This window comes from Xyrauchen texanus, chromosome 16, assembly GCF_025860055.1.
Source record: "Xyrauchen texanus isolate HMW12.3.18 chromosome 16, RBS_HiC_50CHRs, whole genome shotgun sequence".
NCBI classification, from domain to species: domain Eukaryota; kingdom Metazoa; phylum Chordata; class Actinopteri; order Cypriniformes; family Catostomidae; genus Xyrauchen; species Xyrauchen texanus.
Window position 1 is genome coordinate 28041118 of NC_068291.1, and position 25390 is coordinate 28066507.

Below are 25390 nucleotides of genomic sequence, written 5' to 3' on the forward strand. Positions count from 1 at the left end.
AGTGGACCAACACCAGCAGCTGACATGGCACCCCAGACCATCATTCCTTCTCCCCAGTCTTCCTCCAGACTCTGGCACCTTGATTTCCGAATGACATGCAAAATTTGCTTTCATCCGAAAAAAGTACTTTGGACCACTGAGCAACAGTCCAGTGCTGCTTCTCTGTAGCTCAGGTCAGGCGCTTCTGCCGCTGTTTCTGGTTCAAAAGTGACTTGACCTGGGGAATGCGGCACCTGTAGCCCATTTCCTGCACACACCTGTGCACAGTGGCTCTGGATGTTTCTACTCCAGACTCAGTCCACTGCTTCGGCAGGTCCCCCAAGGTCTGGAATCGGTCCTTCTCCACAATCTTCCTCAGGGTCCGGTCACCTCTTCTCGTTGTGCAGCGTTTTTGCCACACTTTTTCCTTCCCACAGAGGTGCCTTGATACAGCACTCTGGGAACAGCCTATTTGTTCAGAAATTTCTTTCTGTGTCTTACCCTCTTGCTTGAGGGTGTCAATGATGGCCTTCTGGACAGCAGTCAGGTTGGCAGTCTTACCCATGATTGCGGTTTTGAGTATTGAAACAGGCTGGGAGTTTTTAAAAGCCTCAGGAATCTTTTGCAGGTGTTTAGAGTTAATTAGTTGATTCAGATGATTAGGTTAATAGCTCGTTTAGAGACACTTTTCATGATATGCTAATTTTTTGAGATAGGAATTTTGGGTTTTCATGAGCTGTATGCCAAAATCATCAGTATTAAAACAATAAAAGACCTGAAATATTTCAGTTGGTGTGCAATGAATCTAAAATATATGAAAGTTTAATTTTTATCATTACATTATGGAAAATAATGAACTTTATCACAATATGCTAATTTTTTGAGAAGGACCTATATATTGTTTAGGGCAAGCCCTGAAGCGACAAATTCACATCACACACATTTACCTGGCAAAATCACTCCATGAATTGTATCAAAGCAGTCTATTCAAATTCAATCTCATACTATTTAGTTTTGTATATAGTCTATTATTCTTTACATTCCTGTAGCTCGACTGGTAGAGCATGCACAAGCATTGTCAGGGTCATGTGTCTGATTCCCAGGGAGCACATATTCTAATCAAATGCATAGCTTGAATGCACTATTATTTGCTGGTAAGCATTTGTCAAATGCATCAAATGTTAATGTCAGCAACAACCATTGGAATTTGAGTTGGTTGGTATGTCACTAGCATTAAGAGGTGTTGTAATAGAGAAGTGTCAGAAAATAAAGTTAATAGAAGTGTGTTATTGATGAGTGTTAGTATTAGAAGAATGCTGATACCAGACCGATTACACAGTGAATTCGGCAACATTAGGTAAAATAATTTGCTGCTAAAAATTGTCTCTGATTAACAAAATTCTAATTGCAAGAGTTGTTGAATAGTGGGGTAAAATTGTAATTTTAAAGTGAATATCATGAAAATCACGCTCACCACTATTTATGTAAACATGCTTACTTCCTAGTTTCTGCTGATCACAACCAGTACCTCGGAGGTTGCTTACAGTAGTAGTAGTGTGTGTTCACACTTGAACTGATGCAAAAATGACTTAATGAGGATAATGTCAGTATACATAAACTTTTGGAAACAACTTGTCGATTTCCCATGTGATCATTTTGCTGATACTGGTAGAGTATCAGTAGTAAACTGCCCGTAGACAAGTTCTGGTTGACGAGTGTTAGTGTAGGAGTATCACTTTGACCAAAACTAATAAATTAACACCACACAGGCATGTGGCTTTAGATAATGATGGTTTATTTGGATGATTTAGGAAGAATGAATGATTAAGGAAGATGAAACCCATTTCAGCCAACCTCTCTCTCGCTTCGGCAACATTAGGTTGAACATTTTGCTGCTGAAACCAGTCTGTGCTTACCAAAATTAAAATTGCATGAGTTAATAAACAGTGGTGTAAAATTGTAATTTTAAAGTGAAAATGCAATGACAGAATCACGCTCACCACTATTTATGTGAACGTGATTACTTCCTAGTTTCTGCTGACCACAACCAGTATCTCGGAGATTGCTTACAGTAGCATTAGTGTGTTCACACTTTAATTGATGCAAAAATGCCTTAATGAGGATCATTTTCAGTTGGTCATGAGAATATTGTGTCTGCTTCTGAATGAACACGGCCATAGTAATTTTCATGAAAGATCAAAATCTTGTTAATCATTTCATTGAGAGTGGCCTTGTAATAAACAATACTTTTAGTTACTCCACTATATGCCCCATCTGTGAAAGTCACAATATCAATTGTTCCACCTTTTATCTCTGATGATTCTTTGGAACGAGAATTTGCATGGTTCGGTAAATTCACCAAGTGAAGGAGTTCAAGTACCTCGGGGTCTTGTTCACGAGTGAGGGGACAATGGAGCGGGAGGTTGGCCGGAGAATCGGGGCAGCGGGGGCGGTATTGTCACGAAAAGAGAGCTGAGCCGAAAGGCAAAGCTCTCGATCTACCGGTCAATTTTTGTTCCTACCCTCACCTATGGTCATGAAGGTTGGGTCATGACCGAAAGAACTAGGTTGCGAGTACAAGCGGCCGAAATGGGCTTCCTCAGAAGGGTGGCGGGTTTCTCCCTTAGAGATAGGGTGAGGAGCTCAGTCATCCGTGAGGAGCTCGGAGTAGAGCCGCTGCTCCTTTGCGTCGAAAGGAGCCAGTTGAGGTGGTTTGGGCATCTGGTAAGGATGCCCCCTGGCCGCCTCCCTAGGGAGGTGTTTCAGGCACGTCCAGCTGGGAGGAGGCCTCGGGGAAGACCCAGGACTAGGTGGAGAGATTACATCTCCACACTGGCCTGGGAACGCCTCGGGGTCCCCCAGTCAGAGCTGGTTAATGTGGCTCGGGATAGGGAAGTTTGGGGCCCCCTGCTGGAGCAGCTGCCCCCGCGACCCGACTTCGGATAAGCGGTTGAAGATGGATGGATGGATGGATGGTAAATTCACCAGTGGTTTTAAAATTATTTCTCTGGGCTGTAAACACCCATCTCTGAAACACGTTAGGACGTTCAGAAGACAGGTGTTGATGTTTTTAGATTCCCCAGAGAATACACGAGACGTTTCTTTCTGTTTGCGTCATGACGGGAGAACTTATATGGTGTATGCGACAACCGACAACTTAAGGTGTTTTGAATGTGTTGATTTAGGTAATAAAAGACTTGTATGCCCACACAGGGAGTGTGCAACAGAAAATAGGCCTACTGTCTCTGGTTTGGAAGATGTGGTGGAGAATGTTGCTGAAGAAGAAAAAGCGTTTTTCTCTGAGGTGTGGCCCGCTATAGCAGTCAGTACCTGATACACAGCTACAGAATGTTGTCACTGACAATAAAAGATAATAGTGTGAATGAGATTCAACAAAATGAGGATATTGCAAACAATGTACTTGGTATCAGTGCTGATGAACAGTTGCAGGATGATAATGTGGTAAATGTTGTGTCCAGTTCCAATAAGTGTTCCGAGTAAAATTTTGAGTAAAATAAACATTTTCATTTAAAACATATTACAGCTATTTGAAAATGTAGAAAAGTGGACAAAATTAGTTTTTAAAGAGTTATGAGACAAGCATCATGTGGTGTTTCTTTCATTACTGCTGCTCTTTTCTGTTTTCTCTTTAACCCTCTTAAACCTACATATGGACATTTTGAAGGTGGGTTCACTCAATATCAATGGTGGGAGGGATATAAATGGGCTTTAGTGTCTGAAATAATGCAGCAAACAAGTTTACATGTCATTTTATTGCAAGAAACCCACAGAGATGTAGATAATGAAGTTGAGTGGGAAATGTGGTGGAAGGGTCAATATATACTTAGCCATGGCACAAATTTGAGCACAGGAATTTATTTTCTTTATTCTTTATACAAGAGTTAGTTTAGTGAAAATAGAAGAACTTGTAAAAGGCCGTCTTGTTCTTGTTACAATAACACTATTATTGAAGGGATTATATTTTATTTTATAAATGTTTATGCACCAAATATGGGGTATGAATAGATACATTTCTTTAGTATATTAAGTAATGTTTTAAAACAGGATTTTAGTGATGGAAATATCATTTTGGTGAAGACAGGAACTGCACAGAAGTTTTTACTGTTGATCGTACTAATAAAGAGCCTCATATGCTTTCTTCCAATTATCTGTCAATCTATCTGCCCTGCTAGATAGAATCTCTTTCAAAGAATTTTAATAATAGGGTTAATGATTTTTGTATTTCTCCTGTGGGTTTTTCTGAACATCATTTGGTTTTCAATTCAGTACATATACATACACATACAGTTACCAATAAATTCTTCTTACTGGCATTTTAATGCTAAACTGCTGCAAGACACTTTTTTCTGTGAACACTTTGTGGTTTTTTGGAGTCATTGGCAAACAAAAAAGACTTCAACAAAAAATCTGAAACAATGGTGGGAAATTGGAACATCTCAGAGTGCTGCCATTGCCAACAGTAAACAGCATTGTAGCAAGTTCCCAGTACACCAGTAGACAGAGGAAGTGGTGTATGGCAATGTCAATTCCAAAGTAAGTTTTATGGTTTTTACACTCAAAGTAAATATGCACACTCATATTCAATCTTCACACACATCAGTGATCAAAAGTCAGCTCATGGAATTCAAGGGGATCTGCCAATATCCCTTTGTCAAAACCAGTGATGAAAAAAGTGAGCTGTGCCTAACCAGTCGAGCAGCTCATCAATGCAAGGCATTGGGTACGTGTCAAAATTAGACACCGCATTTACTTTTCTGTAGTCTACACAGAACCGAATCAAACCGTCGGCTTTCTGGACCAAAACCACTGGGCTGGAACAGTCACTACGGGACTCCTTGATTACCCCAATATCGAGCATGGCTGTAATTCCTTCCAGGACCACTTGTTTTTTGTGCTTCGGTAATCGATACCCCCCTGGGGCACACACAGTGTGTGTGACTGGGTAGAGGTGAAAACACATGTGAAAACTCTATTTGCAACCTGGCAATCATCTTGACTTGGGATGGTGAAAGGTGGTCTCCACAAGGAACTGGGGTATTTTGAAACATTGTTTTTAAATTAATCTCTGGTCCCAGCTCCTCCCTCTCCTTAACGGCCATCATCAATGCCACAGGGACCGCATCTCCCCATAAATTTAGGAGATCAAGGTGATATATATCTGACATGCTCTGCCTCGGTCCATTCGCTTCACCTCATAGTCCATTTTCCTGACTTGTGTGACCTCAAAGGGCCCTTACCACTTAGCGTGTAATGTAGAGCTTGATGTGGGTAATAATACGAGGACTTTTTCTCTCTGTGAAAATTCCCGTAGCGGAGTTCCCCTATCATACAGCCGGGATTGATGTTCTTGAGCCTAGAGTAAATTCTCCTGTGTGAGTTTCCCTAATGTGTGAAGTTTTCCTCTCAGGTCAAGAACGTATTGGATTTTGTTTTATGCTCCGAAGGTCCCTCCTCCCAATTTTCCCTCAAGACATCTGTGACGTGGAGGAGGGCAGGGCCAGGCTGAGAGGACACATGCCTGGCCCTGAATAGATATTTGAAACTTCCAAATCCTGTTTTTCAGAGTTCGACTAAAACGTTCGACCAGGCCATCTGTCTGAGAATGGTAAACACTGGTGCAAAAAGATATAATCTCCAATAAATTCTAAAGTGTTTGGAGTGTACATGACATAAACAAGGTGCCCTGGTCAGTTAGGATCTCTTTTGGGATCTCTTTTGGGACCCCAACTCAGGAGTTAATTTTTAAGAGTGCCTCCACAACAAGCATATTCTACCACTAGTGCAAAAGAAACCATTCAAGCCCTTGAAAGAGACACAGAATCTATAGAGACAGAAATGCTTTAAGACATGATTCTGTTTTGCTTAAAAACTTGCAGAAAAAAAAACAGCTGGGTTATTTTTTTTAATTAGAGGGTAAAGGAAGCTCTGGTGAGATCTCGGTTTACACTGATTGCTGATATGGATGCCCGAGCGGCCTTTTTTTTTTTTTTTACTTGGCACGTTCAATGGCACAACATAAACAGATGGCACGTTTACATCTTCCTGATGGGAGGATAACAACTAACATCACTGAGATATGTCACTATGCTGTAGAATTGTACTGTTGTCTCTAATCAGCTGATCAACATTATTCTGGTTGAGCTACACAACTTTTTAGGAACTTCCTCAAATAGACTCTGATTCCAAGACTGCTTTGGACACTCAAATGTAATTTCAAGAACTTGCTACTGTGTTGCACAGTTAAATTCTGGTCGCTCTGCTGGTATTGATGGATTGACACCTGAATGATATAAACATTTTTGGAAGTACATTGGAATGGATCTTCATAAAAGTATTTTGTGAAAGCTTTCAGGATGTTTTTTTTTACCTGCTATATGTCAATGTACTATATTATACCTACTACCTAAAAAGAAAGGCTTGGCTCTCTTAAAGAACTGGAGACCTGTTACTTTGTTGACGACAGATTATAAAATCTTATCTAAATGTCTTGCTAATAGACTCAAAAATTGTCAACACTTAATAGGTTAAAAGACCAAACTTACTGCATTTAGAAAAGCTTCCACAGTTGCAAAGTAACCTAAATTGAAGATAGGGATTTACAATATTAGGTGCAGATCTGGGATCCAATGAGTTTAAAAAACAAAACTGGAAGGGAGTTTGGAAAGAGTGTACACACGATTGTCTAGAAGGAATTGGCTGCTACCCCAGTTGTCCTACAGGGGTAGGGCCTTAGTTGCCAATAATTTGGTAGCTTCTGCTTTGTGGCACAGATTTTTTGTGTTACAGCCACCTGCTGGACTAGCCCAAAAATACAAAGGAATCTGTTGACCTTTTTTTTGGTCAGGACAGCATTGGGTTTGATTAGCTGTTCTTTTTCTGCTAGTTCAGGAATGGGGCAAGGTCTAGTGGGCATCAAGTATGGACGCAAGGCATTTAATCTGCAAGCTGCTCAGAGACTGTTGTACAACAATGAGACTGCCTGGTTCAACACTGCATTTGCACTGCTAAGGCAGGCATTATGGGACTCGACAGACACATTTTCTTAATGAATTTGAATGAAGTGATTTTAACAGACTTAACTCCTTTTTATAAATCTATTCTGGAGGCCTGGAAAGATTTTCTCTGTGTCAAGGTCAGCTGACATATATGCTGGGTTTTGGCTGCTGGAGGAGCCATTGTTCTTAAATTCCTTTCTATCTTCAAGATACTTATGTTCTGTTAATTTGTCTTCACGGTTGTTAGCTGCTGGATGTGCAAAGCTAGGCCACCTTCTCAGCACTGGTTTAGATATCCTGTGTGAAAGAGCTGGGATGAAGTCTACTTGGCTTCTGAAATATGGTCATTGACTTTTTGTTAATAACCCCGATTGCATAAATTAATGGATGGATAGCTAGGTGTGACTATAATTTTCCATCCTTGGAGATTACTGCTGATTTGAGGGAATGGCAGGAGAAGGAGAGTCCTATATTGTCCTTCAAAACTCCTCAGCTGTATGATTTTGAGTCTGCTGGCAAAAAAAGCTCTGTATGTGACTTTTGTTAAAGTAACTGGAGTAACTTCATCTAGATGGACTGAATTCTTTGGACTTGATCTCTACCCAAAAGGCTGCTGACAGACACTGTACAAGCTTCCAACTGATAAACGGACAGGCAACCTCCAATGGAGGATTGTACACGGTGTGATAGCTACAAACAGACATGTGGTGCACCTCAATCCTAATGTATGGGTGGGTTCTCCTTTTTGCGCTGAAAGGGAATCGATTTGCATCTTTTTGTGCAATGTATACGTTTGAGTGCTCTGTATTCTTTTCTATCCCAATGGGTATTATCGCTAGGTGATGATTTTGCATCTCATCTGTTTATTTTGGGGCCAAAGTAATAATAAAAATGTTTTGGTTTTGCAAAACTTCTTGTTTTGAACTGCTAAATTGGCTATTTGGAAAACAAGGAAAAATAAGAAGCTTGACAAAATTGCATTAGATCCCTTGTTTATGTTTATGGGTTTGGTGGCATCAAGGCTCAGGATAGAATATGCTACTACAAGCTGGTGGGATGCTTACTAATGTTTGTGAACATTGGGCCATAAATGAAGTGTTATGCACAGTCAATGAAAGATTTATTGCTAACTTTTTAATTTGTTTACATTTTATATATTTTTTGTTTTGATTGATATCTATGAAATGTAGATTTGCAGTTGTAAACACAGTTTTGGTTTTGCTTATTTGTTGTAAATAAAGGTAAATGTTTCTCTCACACACTCCCTCTCTCTAATAGTAATATTCAAAAAAAGGTAGTGATGAGTCCAGGCCACTGTGGAGAGGGACCAGCCTTTCTCCTTCCTTCAATTTACATAGCTTTTCAATATGAAACATACAATTCTAGATATGGTTTTAAAATAGTGTTTGATGGATGAGTATTTATATTAAAAGTTGTCATGAATTGGATTTTTATTAGATTTTCCTTGAAGTCCACTTATAATGTTAGTGTGATTTTTTTTTTATTAGAAGTAGTCATAATTTAGGGATAATTGGTCATTTTCTATCCAGTTTTTGTACCTCCAATTTAAATGCTCAGTTTTTTGGTGTTCTTGAAGACTTCAGTACAAATGCCCACTTTTGTGATTGGTAACATCTTTGCATGTGGATAAGTGTAAACGGATACGAGTGTGGGATTGTTTTGAACTTCGGATGGTAAAAAAAAATGACAACCAGAGGAATTCTTCCATACATGTTTGAGCCGGAGTCTTATTTCATTGTGCTTTGGCTTTGCACATACTGCATACAGCCTGTAAAAATAGACATAGGCATAATCTAGCCTATAGAATAAGTTCCTTTGCTGTCGGTAGCCTATGGGACAGTCCGTTTCTTCCTCTCTGTTGAATATGCAGCAGGTAGTGGAGGAGCTTGCACAGTCGTTGACATCAACTAACGTTACTTAGTGGCGAGTTAACGGCAATTAGCAGGAAAGACAGCAAAAATTAAGCAAATGAGGCTTTGGGGATTTTTCCGAAAGAAGTCAGTGGGTAAGAATTCACATTTGTTTTTGTCCTTAAAGTCTTAAGATCATCATCTAGCTGGCTTTCACCCACAGTAGGCTAATCCTCAAGAGTTGTAGCCTCTAACCTCCTTGTTTAGATTGATGTAGCTTGGTAGCTCCGAGTTAACGCAGTCGCCTCTCACGCTGGAGACAGCGGTTCAAGCCCTGTTTGCAGTGACTTTTCTTGTTTATCAGGTGTTGTTTTTGCTAAGGATAACCAATAAGCATAAACATAAAATGTATGTGTGACTTGTTTTGTGATATTAGTTTGTAGGAAATATACACTTTGATTTGATTAAATGGTTTTGTAGAGTGTAGCAAAGATGAGCAACAGACTGAGGAGCCGCAGCAGCAGCTGTGCCAGAATCAGGCATGGAAACTGGTAACAATTAATAAGTCACTTTACTTCAGAGAAAGTTAAACGTGAAACATTGTTTATCTCAATAATCCTAATGAAAGGATTTTGACAGATGAATTATTCTCATAGAGATTATGATAGTGTGTCAATGAACTTAGACTAAAGTCATTCATGTATTGCTTTAACTTAGGATCTTATACATCATTTTGACTATTTATGTCAAAAAATATAAATTATTTATATTCAATATTTTTTTTACCTCACTTTACTCACTATAATATAACTCTTTTGTGATGACTTTATGTTAATGTACATGAAAATTCAAGAATCATGATAGATATTAGGGCTGATCTGCTCTTCCCTATACATTTTCTTCAATGGTATTGGTCCACAATTTGACATATGTAGCACTTGATGAATTAGTTGTTTGAAGCTGATTTGCAATAAGTTATGTGCTGTATCTGTTCTTTTGTATCGATTCAGGGAGGAGAGAGGATGTTGAGGATAGTACTAGAGTGGAAGATTTAGGAACTGTAGAAACAGGCCCAGCCAGAGCAAACCTCAAAGAATACCCTCTCACCAGCTTTGGACTACAGGGAAGTGGTTGCTAGTGTGAAAATAAAATTGTCTGGGCTAAGCCCCGGATGTCCTTCAATGCTGGAAACGCCTCTGCATCTGATGATAAATTACAATTTAAAAGTGGATTGTTTTGTGCATATTTTTCCATCGCTAGCAGATGAGTGAGGTCTGACACAACAAAAATCCAGTTTAAGCCCTATAATCTAATAGGGGCCCTGTGCCTATCTCTGGGTTCCTGGCTTAGAAAAAGATATGCACTAAAACAGATTGTGTGTAGTATAGCTTAATTTTGCGCCGATTTTTTCAATTGTTTATGTTGCCCCCCCAAAGAAGCCAAATGCACCCCCAAACATGGTATCCTGGTAACCCCTCTGGATCCCAAATTTTTTGAAAATCAACCCCCTCCACAAACACAGATACTGCAGTCTGTGACAGCGTGGCAAGCAATCACTGTAATTTACTTGTCGATTTTTGAAATGGTAATACTTTTATTGTGGTTTAAACCAAGACGCAACACAACAGTGTCTATCTTGTTACATAGTTGGGGCATTTTCCAACGGTGAAACATTTCATTGTTTTAAAAATGCTGAGTAACGCGTTATAACCGCTACCTTGACCTCGCATATGCATCTGCTATACATCTGATTTATAGGGGAGGGACCCACTAACTATTATTATCAGTAAAACTTTATTTATCTGTCTATGTGTGAGACGCTCCTGGTCTACCCGCTCCTTATGGGACTCGAACCGGCGTCTCCGGCATGGGAGGCGGGCGCGCTAACAAGGAGGCTAAAGGCTACAGCCTCTACCGTCAGTTGCTGGTGACTTAAATTTTTTTTCGATTTTTTTATTTCTATTTAAAAACAAACTACAATCGACAAAGAAATTGCTCAAAACAAATATACTCTTTATTTTGTTCTGATTTTCCCTTATGCAGTTTAATCTTAATGTCCCCTTGGGGCATAAGTGTAACAGGAAACAAGCCTCAAAACATGCTTGTAAACGAGATGGCAGGCCCTGCCATTGTAAACAGTGAAAATGTAGCTAGCTTATCAGTTTTCTAATAACTTCAAACTTACAGTGACACAATGCACCTTCAAAATAACTTAAAATATAAATAAAAAATAAAATTTGTGTGTCCCTCTTTGATAAAACACTTTTGGTCAAATAAATGTAACAAAAATGACAAAATTAGATGTATTACAAAAATACATACTTTTAACAGTGGTATTCATAAAGTGCAAACACAACTTTCAACAGTTGTTCTGAATCCCTGAAATTGTAAACAAAATGAAACATCTGCATCCATTACTTTAGTTTCAACATTCTTCTTTTATGCATTTTTAGCCAGGAAGACAAACCTGTCTACTACCTCTGGCTTGAGGCATGCCCGGTTACATGTAACAATTCCCCCTCCCACACTGAAAAGCCTCTCTGATGGGGCACTTGTAGCAGGGACAGACAAGTATTTTTTGGCCAGATTACTGAGCCTTGGGAAGTTTGGTTCGTGACGTTTCCACCACTGAAGTGGATCAGTGTCTGGGTCAACCTCAGGGGTCAGTAGGTAGGTTGCCAGCTCTGTCTCTACTTTCACTTCCTCTGGTTGGTGAGAAGATGGCTCTGGCACATTCTTCTTGAAGAAAGCAGCTAAAGTCATTTTCTTATTGGGCGGAGGATGTGCTTCTCCTTGGCACACCTGCACAGCTGGACCAGGCTGCTGAGGCGTACTTTTTTCAGCAGGCAGAGACATCAGCTCAGTGACAGCTCTTTTTTTGATTTGTTCCACCTTGTCGGGGTCAATGTAGGTTGTACGGAACCTGGGGTCCATCAGTGAGGACATGTCCAAGTGTTCATTCTTCACAGGGTCGCTGTATTTGTCATCAAGATACTGCATTATGTTTCTTTTTATTGTTTTAGTGAGTTCGGTGTCTTCCTCCTCTGGCTGTAGGAGATTGGTTTTGAACAAATGCAGTACCGGTTTAATGTAGGAGACACTGACATAAGCCTCCCCAGACAGGGCGTCTGTAAATTCTTGGAGTGGCTTGATAGCTTTATTTACGGACTCTAAAACTTCAATATCTTGCCAAGTGGGGACAAGATGACGGCATTTCTTGTCGGACCCCAGGACACGGACTATGGCCTTCTCCTGTTCAAGAAATCTCTCCATCATCTTTTGAAGTGAACACCATCTGGTTGGGGACTCCGTTACCAGCTGATGACTGGGTAGACCAAGCTCAGCCTGTACTTCACCCATCTCTCTTCTTTTTTTCCAACTATAGGAAAAGGCAGCAACTGCCTTTTTACAAACCCCAATGGCACGATCGATTCGTGGGTCTTTCACACCATTCTCTTTACAATAAATAAATAAAGAAAAAACAAAGAAAACTATTTTTAGTGTCACTATTGGTCAGTGTCAAAACAAGTCTTTTTCACATTTCCACAAGTTATTAATGCACACTAAGGGCGCACCCACACACACACACACACACACACACACACACAATACACACGCACAATACACACACACACAATACACACACACACCACACACACACACACACACACCATACACACACACACACACACACACACACACACACACACACACACACCATACACACACACCATACACACACACACACACACACAATAATACACACACATTTATGATTAATCATGCATGTTCATTTTGTGCAATATGTTTTGATTTCATTAAATTGCATTAATTACAACATGTAATAATTGGGCTGGCCTGTTCATGTGTAAAACAAAATCAACATCACTTGAATGCATAGCCATTAGACTCTTACCTATAGCGTTGTGCAGTTTATGTCCAAAGCACTGGAGGTTGGGCCACTCATTGTCTCTCAGAGCTTTTAATATGTTGGTGCCGCTGTCTGTTGTCATACAGATGAGTCGTTCTTCATCAAGGTTCCATGAAGTCAAAGCATCTTTTAGCCCCTGCGCAATTATTTCACCTGTATGGTCATCGGGAAAGTACGCTGTTTGAAGGCAGACGCTTCGCAGAGTCCAGTCGTCAATATAATGCACAGTCAAACTCATATAGGGCTGCATCGTTCGACTGGACCACAGGTCCGTTGTGGCGGAGTAAAACGACACACCCTCCAGCTCTCTAGCGATCTTTTCACGAGTACTGTTGTACAGGCGAGGCAAGGCAACTTCGGCAAAATATTTGCTGCTTGGTAGCACATACCTGGGGTCGACAACTTTAAGCATGTTAATAAACCCCGGCTTTTCCACAGTGTATATGGGCACCATATCTCTTGCTATATATTTCGCCACTGAATCCGTGATTGTTTTCCACCGGGGCCCTTTCTTGTCATAGGGGATACAGTTCGAAAATCTTTCTAAGACCGTAGTTTGTTTTTTTGCGGGTGTGTCTGTGTTTGAACTGCGGTCTTGTTCGTTTCGTTGAGAAGCACACACCTCCCACTCGGCTGCATGCCTCTGTTTAAGATGCTGGAATACATTTGTTGTGCTGCTACCTTTGGTAGCAACAGCTTTTAAACACACTTTGCAATGTGGCGTTATTTGTTGTGCGTCTGACACCAAAAAAGCGAACCAATTCTAAACAACCGATGAAACCGAGCCTTTCTTTGGAACGAGCTCATCCTTGTTAACTGCCATGTTGTCTTTGTGGCTGTAACGAGAGCGGGGGGCGCGCTGAGCGAGCCCATTCTGAACTACGGAAGCGTAAGGGGAGCGTCGGTGGTGGAAGTTAAAGAGAAAACCGATTTTCATTAAAAACAAATCGCCCGATTTTCTTTAAACGTCAAATTCGAGTTAATCGATAAAATCGATTTATCGCCCAGCCCTAGCTATAGCATGACTTTGGAAGCGTTTGGAATATAGCAAGTCATATGAACTACTTTTGTGGTACTTTTTGTCATTTTTTGGAGCTTGACAGCCAGGTTTGGGAACCAAGAACTTATTCTTATTTAGAAAAGTTTCCATTTTTTATTTTTCATTTTTATACCAGAACAGAATTTCATTACTTTCGGTTCCATTACACATTTTTGAACATGCATTCTTCTAGTGATCCAGACGGGACACCATGGTGACAAAAAATGACTCTTATGAGCTTGTTCTCTTGAATCTACAATGCAAAACATACAGCGTTTCTAGCCTGTTGGATCAGCCCATTCTTTTTAGTGAATCAAAAACTTACTGAACCACATGTCATGTTCGATTTGAAAGGAACTAATAATTCAAAGTAATTACAGGATGGTTGTCATCACTTATCAATAGGCTGCTAAGGACAGAAAATACAGATTGAGAATTGCATTTCTTATTTAAAAATATTTCTTCCTCAATACTACTAAAAGAATTGCGAATGGAACCATTAAGGAACAAGAATCATAAAATGAATGGTAAAATTACTTTCAATTTTCATCCCTATTGTATCAAAAAGAGCAGTGTCAACATTCTGCTAAAATCACACAAGTTCTGTCATGGAGTTTTGTAAATGTTGACAAAATTTGCATCTTTAAATGAACTATTTCTTTAGGACATAGTACAGTACAAGCCATTATTCCTTCCTATACTAACCAATTAACCCAAATCTCTTAATTACAGAAAGTTCTACTAATGCTTCTGGGTGTTTGCGCACCCATTTTAATTCTATCATTAATTTTGTCTGTGTTCCCAGTCACTACCGTACATTCATTCCATTGACTGAAGCTCACAGGACTGTGTGGACCCAGAAACAAAAGTAATGATTATTTACTGTACATTTCCAACTCACTGTAGGCTGCCATTTCTCGCAGCCTTGTGGCGTGGACGTTTAATGGGGACGATTCCAGCACAGGGGAAAGAATGGAAAGAACAATGGAAAACTGTGGCCTTGGGCAAAATGACAAAGAGGGAAAAAAATTACTTCCCCACATGAATGAGCAACACACAGTTGCTTCCAACTACAGGAGCCATTCAGTTTGGCTTGTTTTAATTTCAAGGAGTATTAGCCCAAAAGTTTAAGATCGAATGCCTAATTTGTATGCATCTATAAAGACATGCCAGTGTATAATAGCCTGAACTGACACAATCTGTTCCTGCTGTCTTCCTAAAAATCTCATTTTATCTGTAAAAAACCTACGGCTGTGACATGTCATTGTGCTGTTCAAATCATAGATAACCTTACATTTTACACGGTATTACAGTGTCTGTGTACCTGGTTAACCTTTTCAGGAGCTTTGTAAACAGTTCCATTTTTCAACTGACAATGAAACAGGCTCTTATTTTGAATTATTTTTCCCATTCATATAAAAGATATCTCTCTCTCTCTCTCTCTCTCTCTCTCTCTCTCTCTCTCTCTCTCTCTCTCTCTCTCTCTCTTTCCCAGATCAAAGCACTATATCTAAGGCAGCTAACACTCAGCAGAAAATAACTTCAAAGCAGATAGTGATGTATAACTGTGACATTATAATATCAAGTGCCGGTTTATGATAGTGTTTACCTTTAAAACATACAGGGGTTCAATTTGTAGGGAAACAATCAAAGACATAGTTTCTCTACCTTCAATTCAAAAACACAAAAATTATTCAACCTTATCCTTTTTTCCTTCCTGAAAATCATACCACTCATCTGGAAACAACATCTGGAGATAACAGCATTACTGTATATGTTTCTATATGTATGTGACTATATATTTTATTTGCTTTCTAAATATATGAATATAGTGCCACCACAAAATAGTTTTAACATTTGTAATTTTTGAACAAATTTAGATTTAGAAGTGAATTCTCCTTTACTCATCTTCGAGCATGTATTCTTATTTATTTAGTAACAAGACATCACTCTCTATGTTGAATGTCACCTTAATAAGAGGAATAGATGGGATAAATTGAAATCCCCAGAATTTTCTTCATGATTAACAATGCAAGAAATGAGTGAATGCAATTTCTTTTGAGCACATCCAGAAGACCTTGATTACATCTTAAAATCCTTTTTACACACATATACTGTCCCATCACACACCCACTTTGGAGACATAAAAGTCCAGCAGTGACATTGTCAAACTTATACCACAAGGCCAAAAAGTTGAAACCCGAAAATCAAACCAGTAAGTGCTTGTTAATAATAATAATGATCTATTACATTCATATAGTTCTTTTCTAGACACTCAAAACACTCTACATAGTATAGGGGGGATCTCCTCACCTGGATGATGCGACGGCAGCCATAGTGCGCCAGAACACCCACCACACACACCAGCTGTTGGTGGAGAGGAGAGTACAGTGATTAGCCAATTCATATATAGGGGATGATTAGGAAGCCATGATGGATAGAGGCCAATTGGAAGATTAGGTAAGGACACCGGGGTTCCACTCCTACTCTTTATGTGATATGTCCTAGGATCTTTAATAACCACAGAGAGCTAGGACCTCGGTTTATTGTAATATCTCATCCAAAAGACAGTACTTTTTACAGTATAGTGTCCCCATCACTATACTGGGGTATTAGGACCTGCACAGACACCCCCTGCTGGCCTCACTAATACCTCTTTAAGCAGCAACTGTAGTTCCCCGTCTGTCACTCACTCAAAGTTGTGTCGATGAGTTGACTCTAGGGGTCGCCCCTGCGGAGCCCAGACATCTCTGATTTTGAGAAAAGGCCAATGAGAATTGGCGTGTGGAATTTGCATGCCACTCCCCCGGACATAAGGGTATAAAAGGAGTGACGCTGCAAATACACATCAGATATCTTCTTCGGAGCCGAGAGAGCAGTCACAGAGCTGAATTCCTCTGCCGTTCATTCATCTCTACAAGCTGTTGGTTTTACGGCGCTTTCCAGCGGTTCTCCCCCTCGCACACTACGTTGTGCTGAGCACACACCCCTGGGCGCTTCAGCAGCAGAAAAAGAGCTCAAGGAGTGAATAACTTCGTTTATATATATATATATATATGTATATTCCCATATACATATATATATAAAAACACCAATAAAAGAGTATATTTCTCTAAAAGAGTGGCGCAAATGGTGAAGCGTCTTTTTCAAGATGTCTTTCCGTTTGTGTGTATTTCCTGGTTGCGGTCGTTCTCTCTCCCCGTCTGATGGCCACGATCGCTGCCTCTCGTGTCTGGGTGCTACCCACGCAGAGTCAGCGTTTGTGGATGGTTCATGCCCTCACTGCGAGAGCATGGCCATGGCTACGTTGAGGTCGAAGCTCGCCCTCGTAAGAGCGCGAGTCATCCCAGCCACGCGTTCCTTCTACCTACGGGTATGAGGCAGTGTCGGTTAGCGCTGGGGGCGATATGGGGACCTCATTGGGAGCCTCTCTGCCAGGTATAACCCCACGGACCTCCCACTCCCCGTCACACTCGGATGCTCCAACCAAGTGCTGGGGCGCGGTTGCCGGTTCGCTTCAAAGCGGACCCGCGATCTCGTTTGGAGAGCCTGACGACGATGAGATCTCGATCGCTGCATCGGAGAGGGGGTTTGGCATGTCTGACGCTGAGGACTCGGCTGGACTCCCACCCTCAGTCGCAGGCTGAAGCGGAGCTGACAGCCATGCTTGCCCGGGCAGTTGCGAGTGTCGGGCTGGATAGGAATCCTCCGCCCCTCCCCCGAACATTCGCGGCTTGACGATTGGTTCCTGGGGCCACGCTCCGCCCCCGTTCCTTCCTTCCCGGAGGTGCATGAGGAGCTTACGCGCTCGTGGCAGGCACCTTTTACTGGCCGCACGCGAGCGGTGAGCTCCTCTGCTCTCACTACACTCGACGGCGGGGCGGCAAGGGGCTACACGGCGATTCCCCAGGTGGACCAAGCAGTCGTGGTGCACTTATGCCCGCAAAACACCTCCACCTGGCGGAACTACCCGAGGCTTCCGTCCAGGGCCTGTAGGCTGACGTCAGGCTCTGATGGCTAAAGCTTACAGCGCCACTGGGCATGCCGCCTCCACCTTGCATGCCATGGCACTCCTGCAGGTGCACCAAGCCAAGGCACTTAGAGAACTACACAAGGGTAGTCCTGACCCGGGTCTAATACAGGAGCTGCTTTCGGCAAGAGACTTTGCACTCTGGGCAAAGAAGGTCACGGTGCGGGCTCTCGGGCAGACGATGTCCACCTTGGTGGTCCAGAAGCGCTGTCTCCAAACAGAGGATCGCCCACTGGGTCGTCGATGCCATCACAATGGCATAACACGGCCAGCACGTGCCGCCCCCTGCTGGCCTACGAGCCCATTCTACCAGGGGCGTTGCGGCTTTGTGGGCATTGTCCCATGGCGCCTCTCTAGCAGACATATGTATAAGTTCATATGTATAAGTTCTATAACCTCAGGATTGAGCCAGTTTCGTCCCATGTGTTATCAGGTGACACAAACAGGTAAGTTTGGGTCAGCTGGCCGGGTGTATCGATTGTGCATAGCGACTTTCCCCTCCTTTGAGGCGAAGATGTGCGCTCGTTTCCCAGTTGCGTTTGCAGGAAGTGTGAACCCTGGACGTTCTTCCTCCCTAGCCTAGCGGCCGTCGAGTCTTCGGAGAGGCTCGCTGCCACCCCAGTACGGGCGTCACTAGGCCCCCGTACTGAGGTAAGTGCTCCACATGTGCTGGTTGTCCCCTTCGGCAACCCCGTGTGATGTATATCCCGCAAAATTGTTTCCCTACCGGTAAACTGCGTCTTCCTTGGACAGAGGGCCCTCTGCCCTGGGTCGCCCTGTTTGTAGTAACTCCTCCCCCCCTTGGGTAGGGTCTACCACGACGCCACTCCACACGATGTGCTTCCGGTCCTAACCGGTTATACCGTGTGTGTATTCCACCTAAAACCCCCCCATCTCTCGGGCTGGGTGTGGTCTCCGCGGTGTCCTCCTACTTGGAGGGACACCCCCCCGGCTTGGACCATATATTTGGCCCCCATCCGAACGATTTTGTTCCTTTTACAGAGGAGAATAATAGAGAGAAAGCCCCGGCTGGGCCAGCCAGTCCTTATACTTCTGAGCAGTTAGCCGTTCCTCTAGGTGCAGGGGACCGCTTCATGCCTGCCAGTGTTTTGGGGGTAGTTATGCGGCGGCTAGCTGCACTGGCTAATACTGCTATCCTAAAAATGCAATGGGAATTCCTGAGGGTATCCATGATTGATTTTTTTTTTAATTATCTTCTGGGTTTTAAGACTAAAAACTGAATAGCTATGGTATATTCTATAGATTCTCATTTTATGTAATTGCAATAAGAATTGTCTTCAAGCGGCGATGCTTTCTTCAGTCAGTGGTTTGTGACTCAAGCTGCAGACTCACAAAGAGAGCTGGAGATTAATGAACATCAACAGAATGATCCTCTGACTTAATTACAGAGTCTACGATGCAGCAAATGCCACAGTTTTATGATATTTACCCCCACATCTGGCAGCATGACAGACTGATGGATTACAGTTAGTGTATTTATCTTGACAAGGGACATTTAAACAAGAGTTTATTTGGTTCTATATTACCTGGGCTGTGTTTGTCTAGGTGTTGCATACTGCATTTCACTCAAGGATTTTATTTTTATTCTAGAAGGCCAAAAATACAAAAGGGGCAGCCTTTGGAACATAAAGTTATGTAACCAAGCACTCACTAAGGATCCATAAAATCAACAAATCCAAAAAGTGGAATGAAAGGAAAGACTTGCTCTTCTCCCTATGGCATCAGCACATAGAAATAATGAGGGAAATAATTTTTTTAAATAATTTTACATTCTGAACCCTCAGTTCTCAAAGTGTAAGACTTTGAAGGTTTCTTCAACACCAAGGGTCTCAAACTCCAATTACATGGGGCCACTTACCAGGAGGTGTTCTCCAGTGGAGCAATATTATACAATATTGGTACATTTACATTACATTTTGTCATTTAGCAGATGCTATATGGGGAAGACAGCAAGCTATTTGTCATACAAAAGTCAACATTATCGGCAGTGTCGCACTGCCAAGTTTACAGAGTAGCTGGCGTAGTATAGAAGCTATCACAGAAGAAAGAGACAGACAAAACAATTTCTGAGGATTAGTTAAGTGATTGCAGAATATATGTGTTTTCAGCTGGTTCTTGAATGTTGAGATGGTTTCAGAAGATCATGTGGAGGTTAGAATTTCATTCCACCACAGAGGAACAAAGAAAGTGAATGATTGTGAAATGGACTGAAATGGTGCCACTTTGCGACGGGACCACCATGCGCCGCTTGTTCATTGTCCGCAAAGAGCGAGTGGAGACATAGTCCTGGAGGAGTGAATTAAAGTTAGAGGTTGCTGTTCCATTGGCTGTCCTGAAGGTCAGAGTCAAAGCCTTGAATTTGATGTGGGCAACTATAGGAGGTGAGTGAAATCAAGAGGGGGATGACATGAGCCCTCTTTGGTTGATTGAAAATCAGATGCTTTGCTGCATTCTAGTCCACTCTAGCAGCTTAATCGTACTAACCAAGAGACGGTTACAGTTGTCCAGTCTTGAAATGACCAGAGCTTGGACCAGAAGCTGTGCACCATATTCAGAGAGGAAAGGTATGATGTGATCATTCTGAGTGATTTATTGTACAGCCATGACCAAAAGTATTGGCAGTGACATAAATTTTGTTTCGCAAAGTTTGCTGCTTCACTTGCTGTGGTGTTGATTCACATTGTTTCTAGATTATTGTACAGAGTGATCAGATGCATTTTAAATAATTGCAAAAAGCTTCATTGGCCAAAAAAAATGGCATCTACACAAATATTATTCTGTTCGTATCCCTGTCTCAACCTCGTGATTCCTATCGTGAGGTCACCAGAACCGGGCAGATCCAGCTCAATTCCTGCTTGGTGTTGGACTGCACTGCTACGTGTTTCTGAGTGATGATGACGAATCACAGCCGGTACCAACTAGACATCACTTCAGTCTATAACGATGGACTTCAGAGGATGAACTGATGCCAACTCCAACCATAAGACATGGGATACTTCATATGCCATTTCCTGAACCTTGGACTTAGGATGGACCCCACCAAAATGACCAGCCAGTTGAACTGCAATCTAAATACAATTATTATTTAATGATTTATTTGTATCCATAATTTACAATCATATTTAATCAAACTACACAATGATGACTCTATTTCCATTTTCTGTTAATGCATGATTTTCTGTAAAGCTGCTTTGGAACTATGTGTTTTGTGAAAAGTGCTATACAAATAAAAATTACTTAAGTTCATGCCAGCGAAATTGATAAACTTCTCAATTCATTTGGCATAATCATCTGATTTTCAATACACACCTCTGTAGACAATAGACAGTCTAATATGGCCTCCATGCAACATTTTGTAGGGGTCAACAAGAATGGCAAAAGTAATTATGCTAACGTTATAATAGACGAAGCCTTTGAACAGTGCCATTGCCAATCCTGTTCACATACCTCACTCTAAAAGTTTCTAGAAGTGATGTTGGACTGGACCTCCATTAGAATTAGCCACTGAATTAGACACACCCCTTCTTTCTAAAACCGCACCCTACAAAAACAGTAGTGTTGTTAAGACTGTTGTAATCAGAGATGGAGCAGGAGAGCCACAGCGTGACATTTCAATAGACTTTACTCACAGTAGATTTTTTAAGTGAATGAAAGTTAGGCTGTGTGGAATAGACGTACAGTCTCATCAATGGCATCTGTATAAAGCTCCTAGATCCAGGGCCGTCCTTATGATGATCTTTATCTTTCCCTCGATCTTTATCTCTAGGCCCAATATTTCAAAACATCAGTGGCCTGTTTAACATAGTTTGCTGTGCCTCTGAAAAGTCAAGCTTGGTTGCCATGACAACAGATCCAAAAATGAACCATCTAATAACAACACAAATGGACACACTGATGTTCAAAGCAGGTTATTATGTACAGAATCAGATGAGAATCATGAATAATGACATTTTTCAAAATTGCCGATGTTAAACCATGCTATTAAAGGTTCAGGACAGGTACACAATCTTTGATCAGCCAATCAGAAGACTTTAATGTACTTTCTGCCTGTCGATCATTTTGCGGGTTCTCATAGTGCTGTAGTTGATGCGGCTCATTCAGGTTTAGTGTTATATTCATATTCATAATAATTCATAGGCTCAGTCTAAGGAAGTTTCAGAATGGCTAACATCACCACAAATGCAGCTGTTTGATAGTTTGAAAGTAGGCTTGGGATCGATGCCGCTTTCCCGAATAGATAATCTGAAGATTTTTCAGATGATTATCAAATGAATGGGGATCATTTTATTTTTTTAAACAAATTTGTGTGAGCGGAAGGATAAATTAAAAATACACCGGATACATCTGGTGGATGGCATGGCACGTTGTAAAAATCTAAACCATATTTTCTACGAAGGTAAGTATGTGCACACCGCTGGCTTGCATTCTCTGAAAGCTATTTAAAATTCTGCAGCACCACGGAGTGTAACTCACATTTTTTTCCATTAACTCTGACCCAAATAATTTTCAAAAGACAGATTATTTACTCTAGTAATTACTGGATGATCAATTGTGTATAAGTATCTTTCATATTGCCTATGCAATGTATTTTCAGTTCCAAGTATGTCTTTTTGTGGTTTGACAGCTTAAATGAAAGACCTATTCAATCCTACAGGGAATTTGCATAATAAACATCCCCATTTCTAATCATTCAGTTTGTAGAGTTACACCAGTTTCATGTAACTCTACTATCTCTATTTCATTAACATCATTTTGTTAATTTTTAAAGAAGTACAAAAACCTTCGTAACTTTGGAATGCATTCGGCTCATATTGTGTGTGTGTGAGATATCAGCCTCTTCCATGCCGTGACTGGCTTCAGTAAATGTTATGTTATGCCCCCTTGTGGTCTCCCAAAGCTATTACGTCAGACTTCATTGAATGGAATGCAACTGGCAGTGAATTGAAAGCACACAAATTAGGCTTCTAATTTAAATGTGGGCTGATGTTGATATATATCGATGCCTCAAAAATGTATAGATAAAATAATGTGCCTATCAATAATTTATATTTCAATATTTTATGACATCCCTAGTTTAGACAGGAAAAGCAATTTAACGTTTGATGTCAGTGGATCCAGTCTGAGGTCAGGGTTATGGAAACATAATTGGCTGTGTTTAAAGTTGAGTCAACTGTCACCTTTCCGTTTCCGGTTATTAGTAGGACTGCAGTTTAATGTGGATATAAAAAGGGAGAGATTTTCTGTGAGAGCTATTTTCTGGGTGAGGATAGAATAGGACAAAAGAACAAACATTGAATGACACCCAAGTCAGTGTGGTTAAAATGTGAAGCGACAGAGATAGAAGTTAGAGATATTGTTTGTTAATTACTGAATTTATTAAAGGTGCTTTAAGCAATGTTAGCCATTCTGGAACCTCGCCCTCCTCCTAAGACACACCCGTTCCTTCTAAAACCCCGTCCTAAAAAGGTACCATACAACAGTCTTAATGGTTCAAATGTAGAAATGGAGCAGGAGAGCAAAAGCATATCATCTCAGAGTTATCAAAAGAGACTGTAGCAAACACGAGCTCTTGTATAACAAACTAACAACTTCTAATGAAGCTGGATATGGCATTTAAAAAGGGACATTTTTTGCCTGCCATTCCATAAAAATTGCTTAAAGAGCACATTTAATGATATAAAAAGTGGAGAGAGAAAAATGTAAAGTGAACAAATTAGTACATTAAACTAATATTAAAGCACTTTCAGAAATTGAACATGCTTACTTTTTACCTTATTAAAAATGAAAACCTTTAAAGCGATTTCACTACAGTGCTGTGATGGATTGTTACAGATTGGTTACAGTGTGTGCACATTTGACACTTCCACATTAAACAGCTAAAACGAGTACATAGCACCATCTAATGGTATTAATGACTCACACAGCAGGCTGCAGCTGACGATATTCTGCAGTATGCAAGCATGTTGGAGAGTTCAGCCAGTTCATTTAATTTGTGGTTGTTGAATCCACCCTCTGTCAGACCATATTATTAGGAATTACCAAAGAATTACTTTGATAAGTATCAAAACATTTTCCTTCTTTTATTTGAAACAGTTTAATGCACATTTAATTTATCAGACAGCACCTAACAGAGAAAATAAATTCCGTATGAAAACTTAACCATGAAGCTCACCAAACGTTTACTTAAATTATAATTTCAAACTACTAAGACTAGATGGTTGTCCTGCAAATATAAAATATAAAACACAAGAATGTTACAAATTCTGAAACAAAGGGGCAAAATCATAATCAAATTGTAGATATAGTAGAAGAAACTATATGTATATCTGTGCTTTTAAGCAGGAGTGTGTGCATCTGTGTTTGTGTACGTGTATCTGCTTGTGCGTTTGGCCCCTGCTGAAGCAGGTGTGAGTAAAATACACCATTCCATTTTCCAATGAGTTTGGGGTCTGTGGCCGGCAGTGACAGAAGTGGAATGTATCGCTCTCCAGGCCTTAAACCCTCTAATAACACCAATCTGTCTTCATGGCTGTCTGCTCCACATGCTCATGGGAAGGGGGAAGAGCGAGAGAAACATTAAGAAGAGGGGCTTTATTGGGCAAAATTATTTCAACCGCAATTACAGAAATATTTGCTTATATTTAAAGTGGTCAAAGAAGAAAAAGGGCACAGATATAGAACGTTATAAAAGGATACAAATTGTTTTCCTAAAGGCTTTAGCATGGTTAACAAGCGCAATGAACAAATCATGATGAGGGATTCAATATCCAGTGTAAGTTAACATCTAACATCCAAAAATAAATTAGATTTTTTTTTTTTAATATTAATAATCCTATTATTACTTTTTATGACAGAAGTCCCGTTTCAATGGGTGGAAGTTCTGTTTCTCTTTTTGACGAGCTGTAGTGCTATTCTAGCCACTTTATTCTACTGATACACCTGAAATTTATTATTTTACTTTTACAAATAAATGTTTGAATTGATAACAATAAATTTTATGTATTTACAGTAACTTCTGACCTTTATATTAAAGCCAGCTCATGATAATCGCCTCAAATCATATGTATTCGTAATTGTAGCAATACTAACTTCAAAAAAATGACTGACTGATTAATTGATTGATATCAACCCCTAACCCTATTCAGATTGTTCCATTTTTCCCTGATTTGCATGTTAATAAAATGCAGAAACCATCAACAACAAACAATCAATCAATTGATTAGAAAACACCCACATATACAGTAGTTCCCCTCTCTTCTGTAAGCGGCTTTCAGGGGCCAGTAGTGCTGATGAGCTGTGATGGGGTCCTGAGCTCTCTAGTAGTGTCACTGAAGGACAGATCAGGTCAGAGCCCTGACTCAGCCAGGTCAACTACATAACAGATACCATGTCAGCCACTCCAATATCTCATTTCCTGTGTGTCATTATAGAAATGTTATTCCCCTGAACTCTGACGACCCAAGTACGAGGGCCCTTTTGCCAAATTCACTCTTCTCCTAATAT

General features: G+C 40.7%; 1 protein-coding gene across 1 annotated transcript; it reads right to left on the bottom strand.

The window, feature by feature from the left end:
• Positions 1 to 11305: 11305 nt before the first annotated feature.
• On the bottom strand, positions 11306 to 13251 carry LOC127656756 (E3 SUMO-protein ligase ZBED1-like). Its single transcript, XM_052145227.1, has 2 exons — positions 12783 to 13251; positions 11306 to 12321 (listed from the first exon to the last, which is right to left on the bottom strand). Exons 1-2 carry the CDS (start codon positions 13249 to 13251, stop codon positions 11306 to 11308), a joined length of 1485 nt encoding a protein of 494 aa, XP_052001187.1.
• Between the last annotated feature and the right edge of the window lie 12139 nt (positions 13252 to 25390).

Excerpts from the sequence above, each read along its gene's own strand:
- LOC127656756 (XM_052145227.1), bottom strand. The coding sequence starts at position 13,251 with ATGGTGCCCATATACACTGTGGAAAAGCCGGGGTTTATTAACATGCTT. Across the intron at positions 12,322-12,782 it reads TAAACTGCACAACGCTATAG|AGAATGGTGTGAAAGACCCA; the intron begins GTAAGAGTCTAA and ends TTTATTGTAAAG.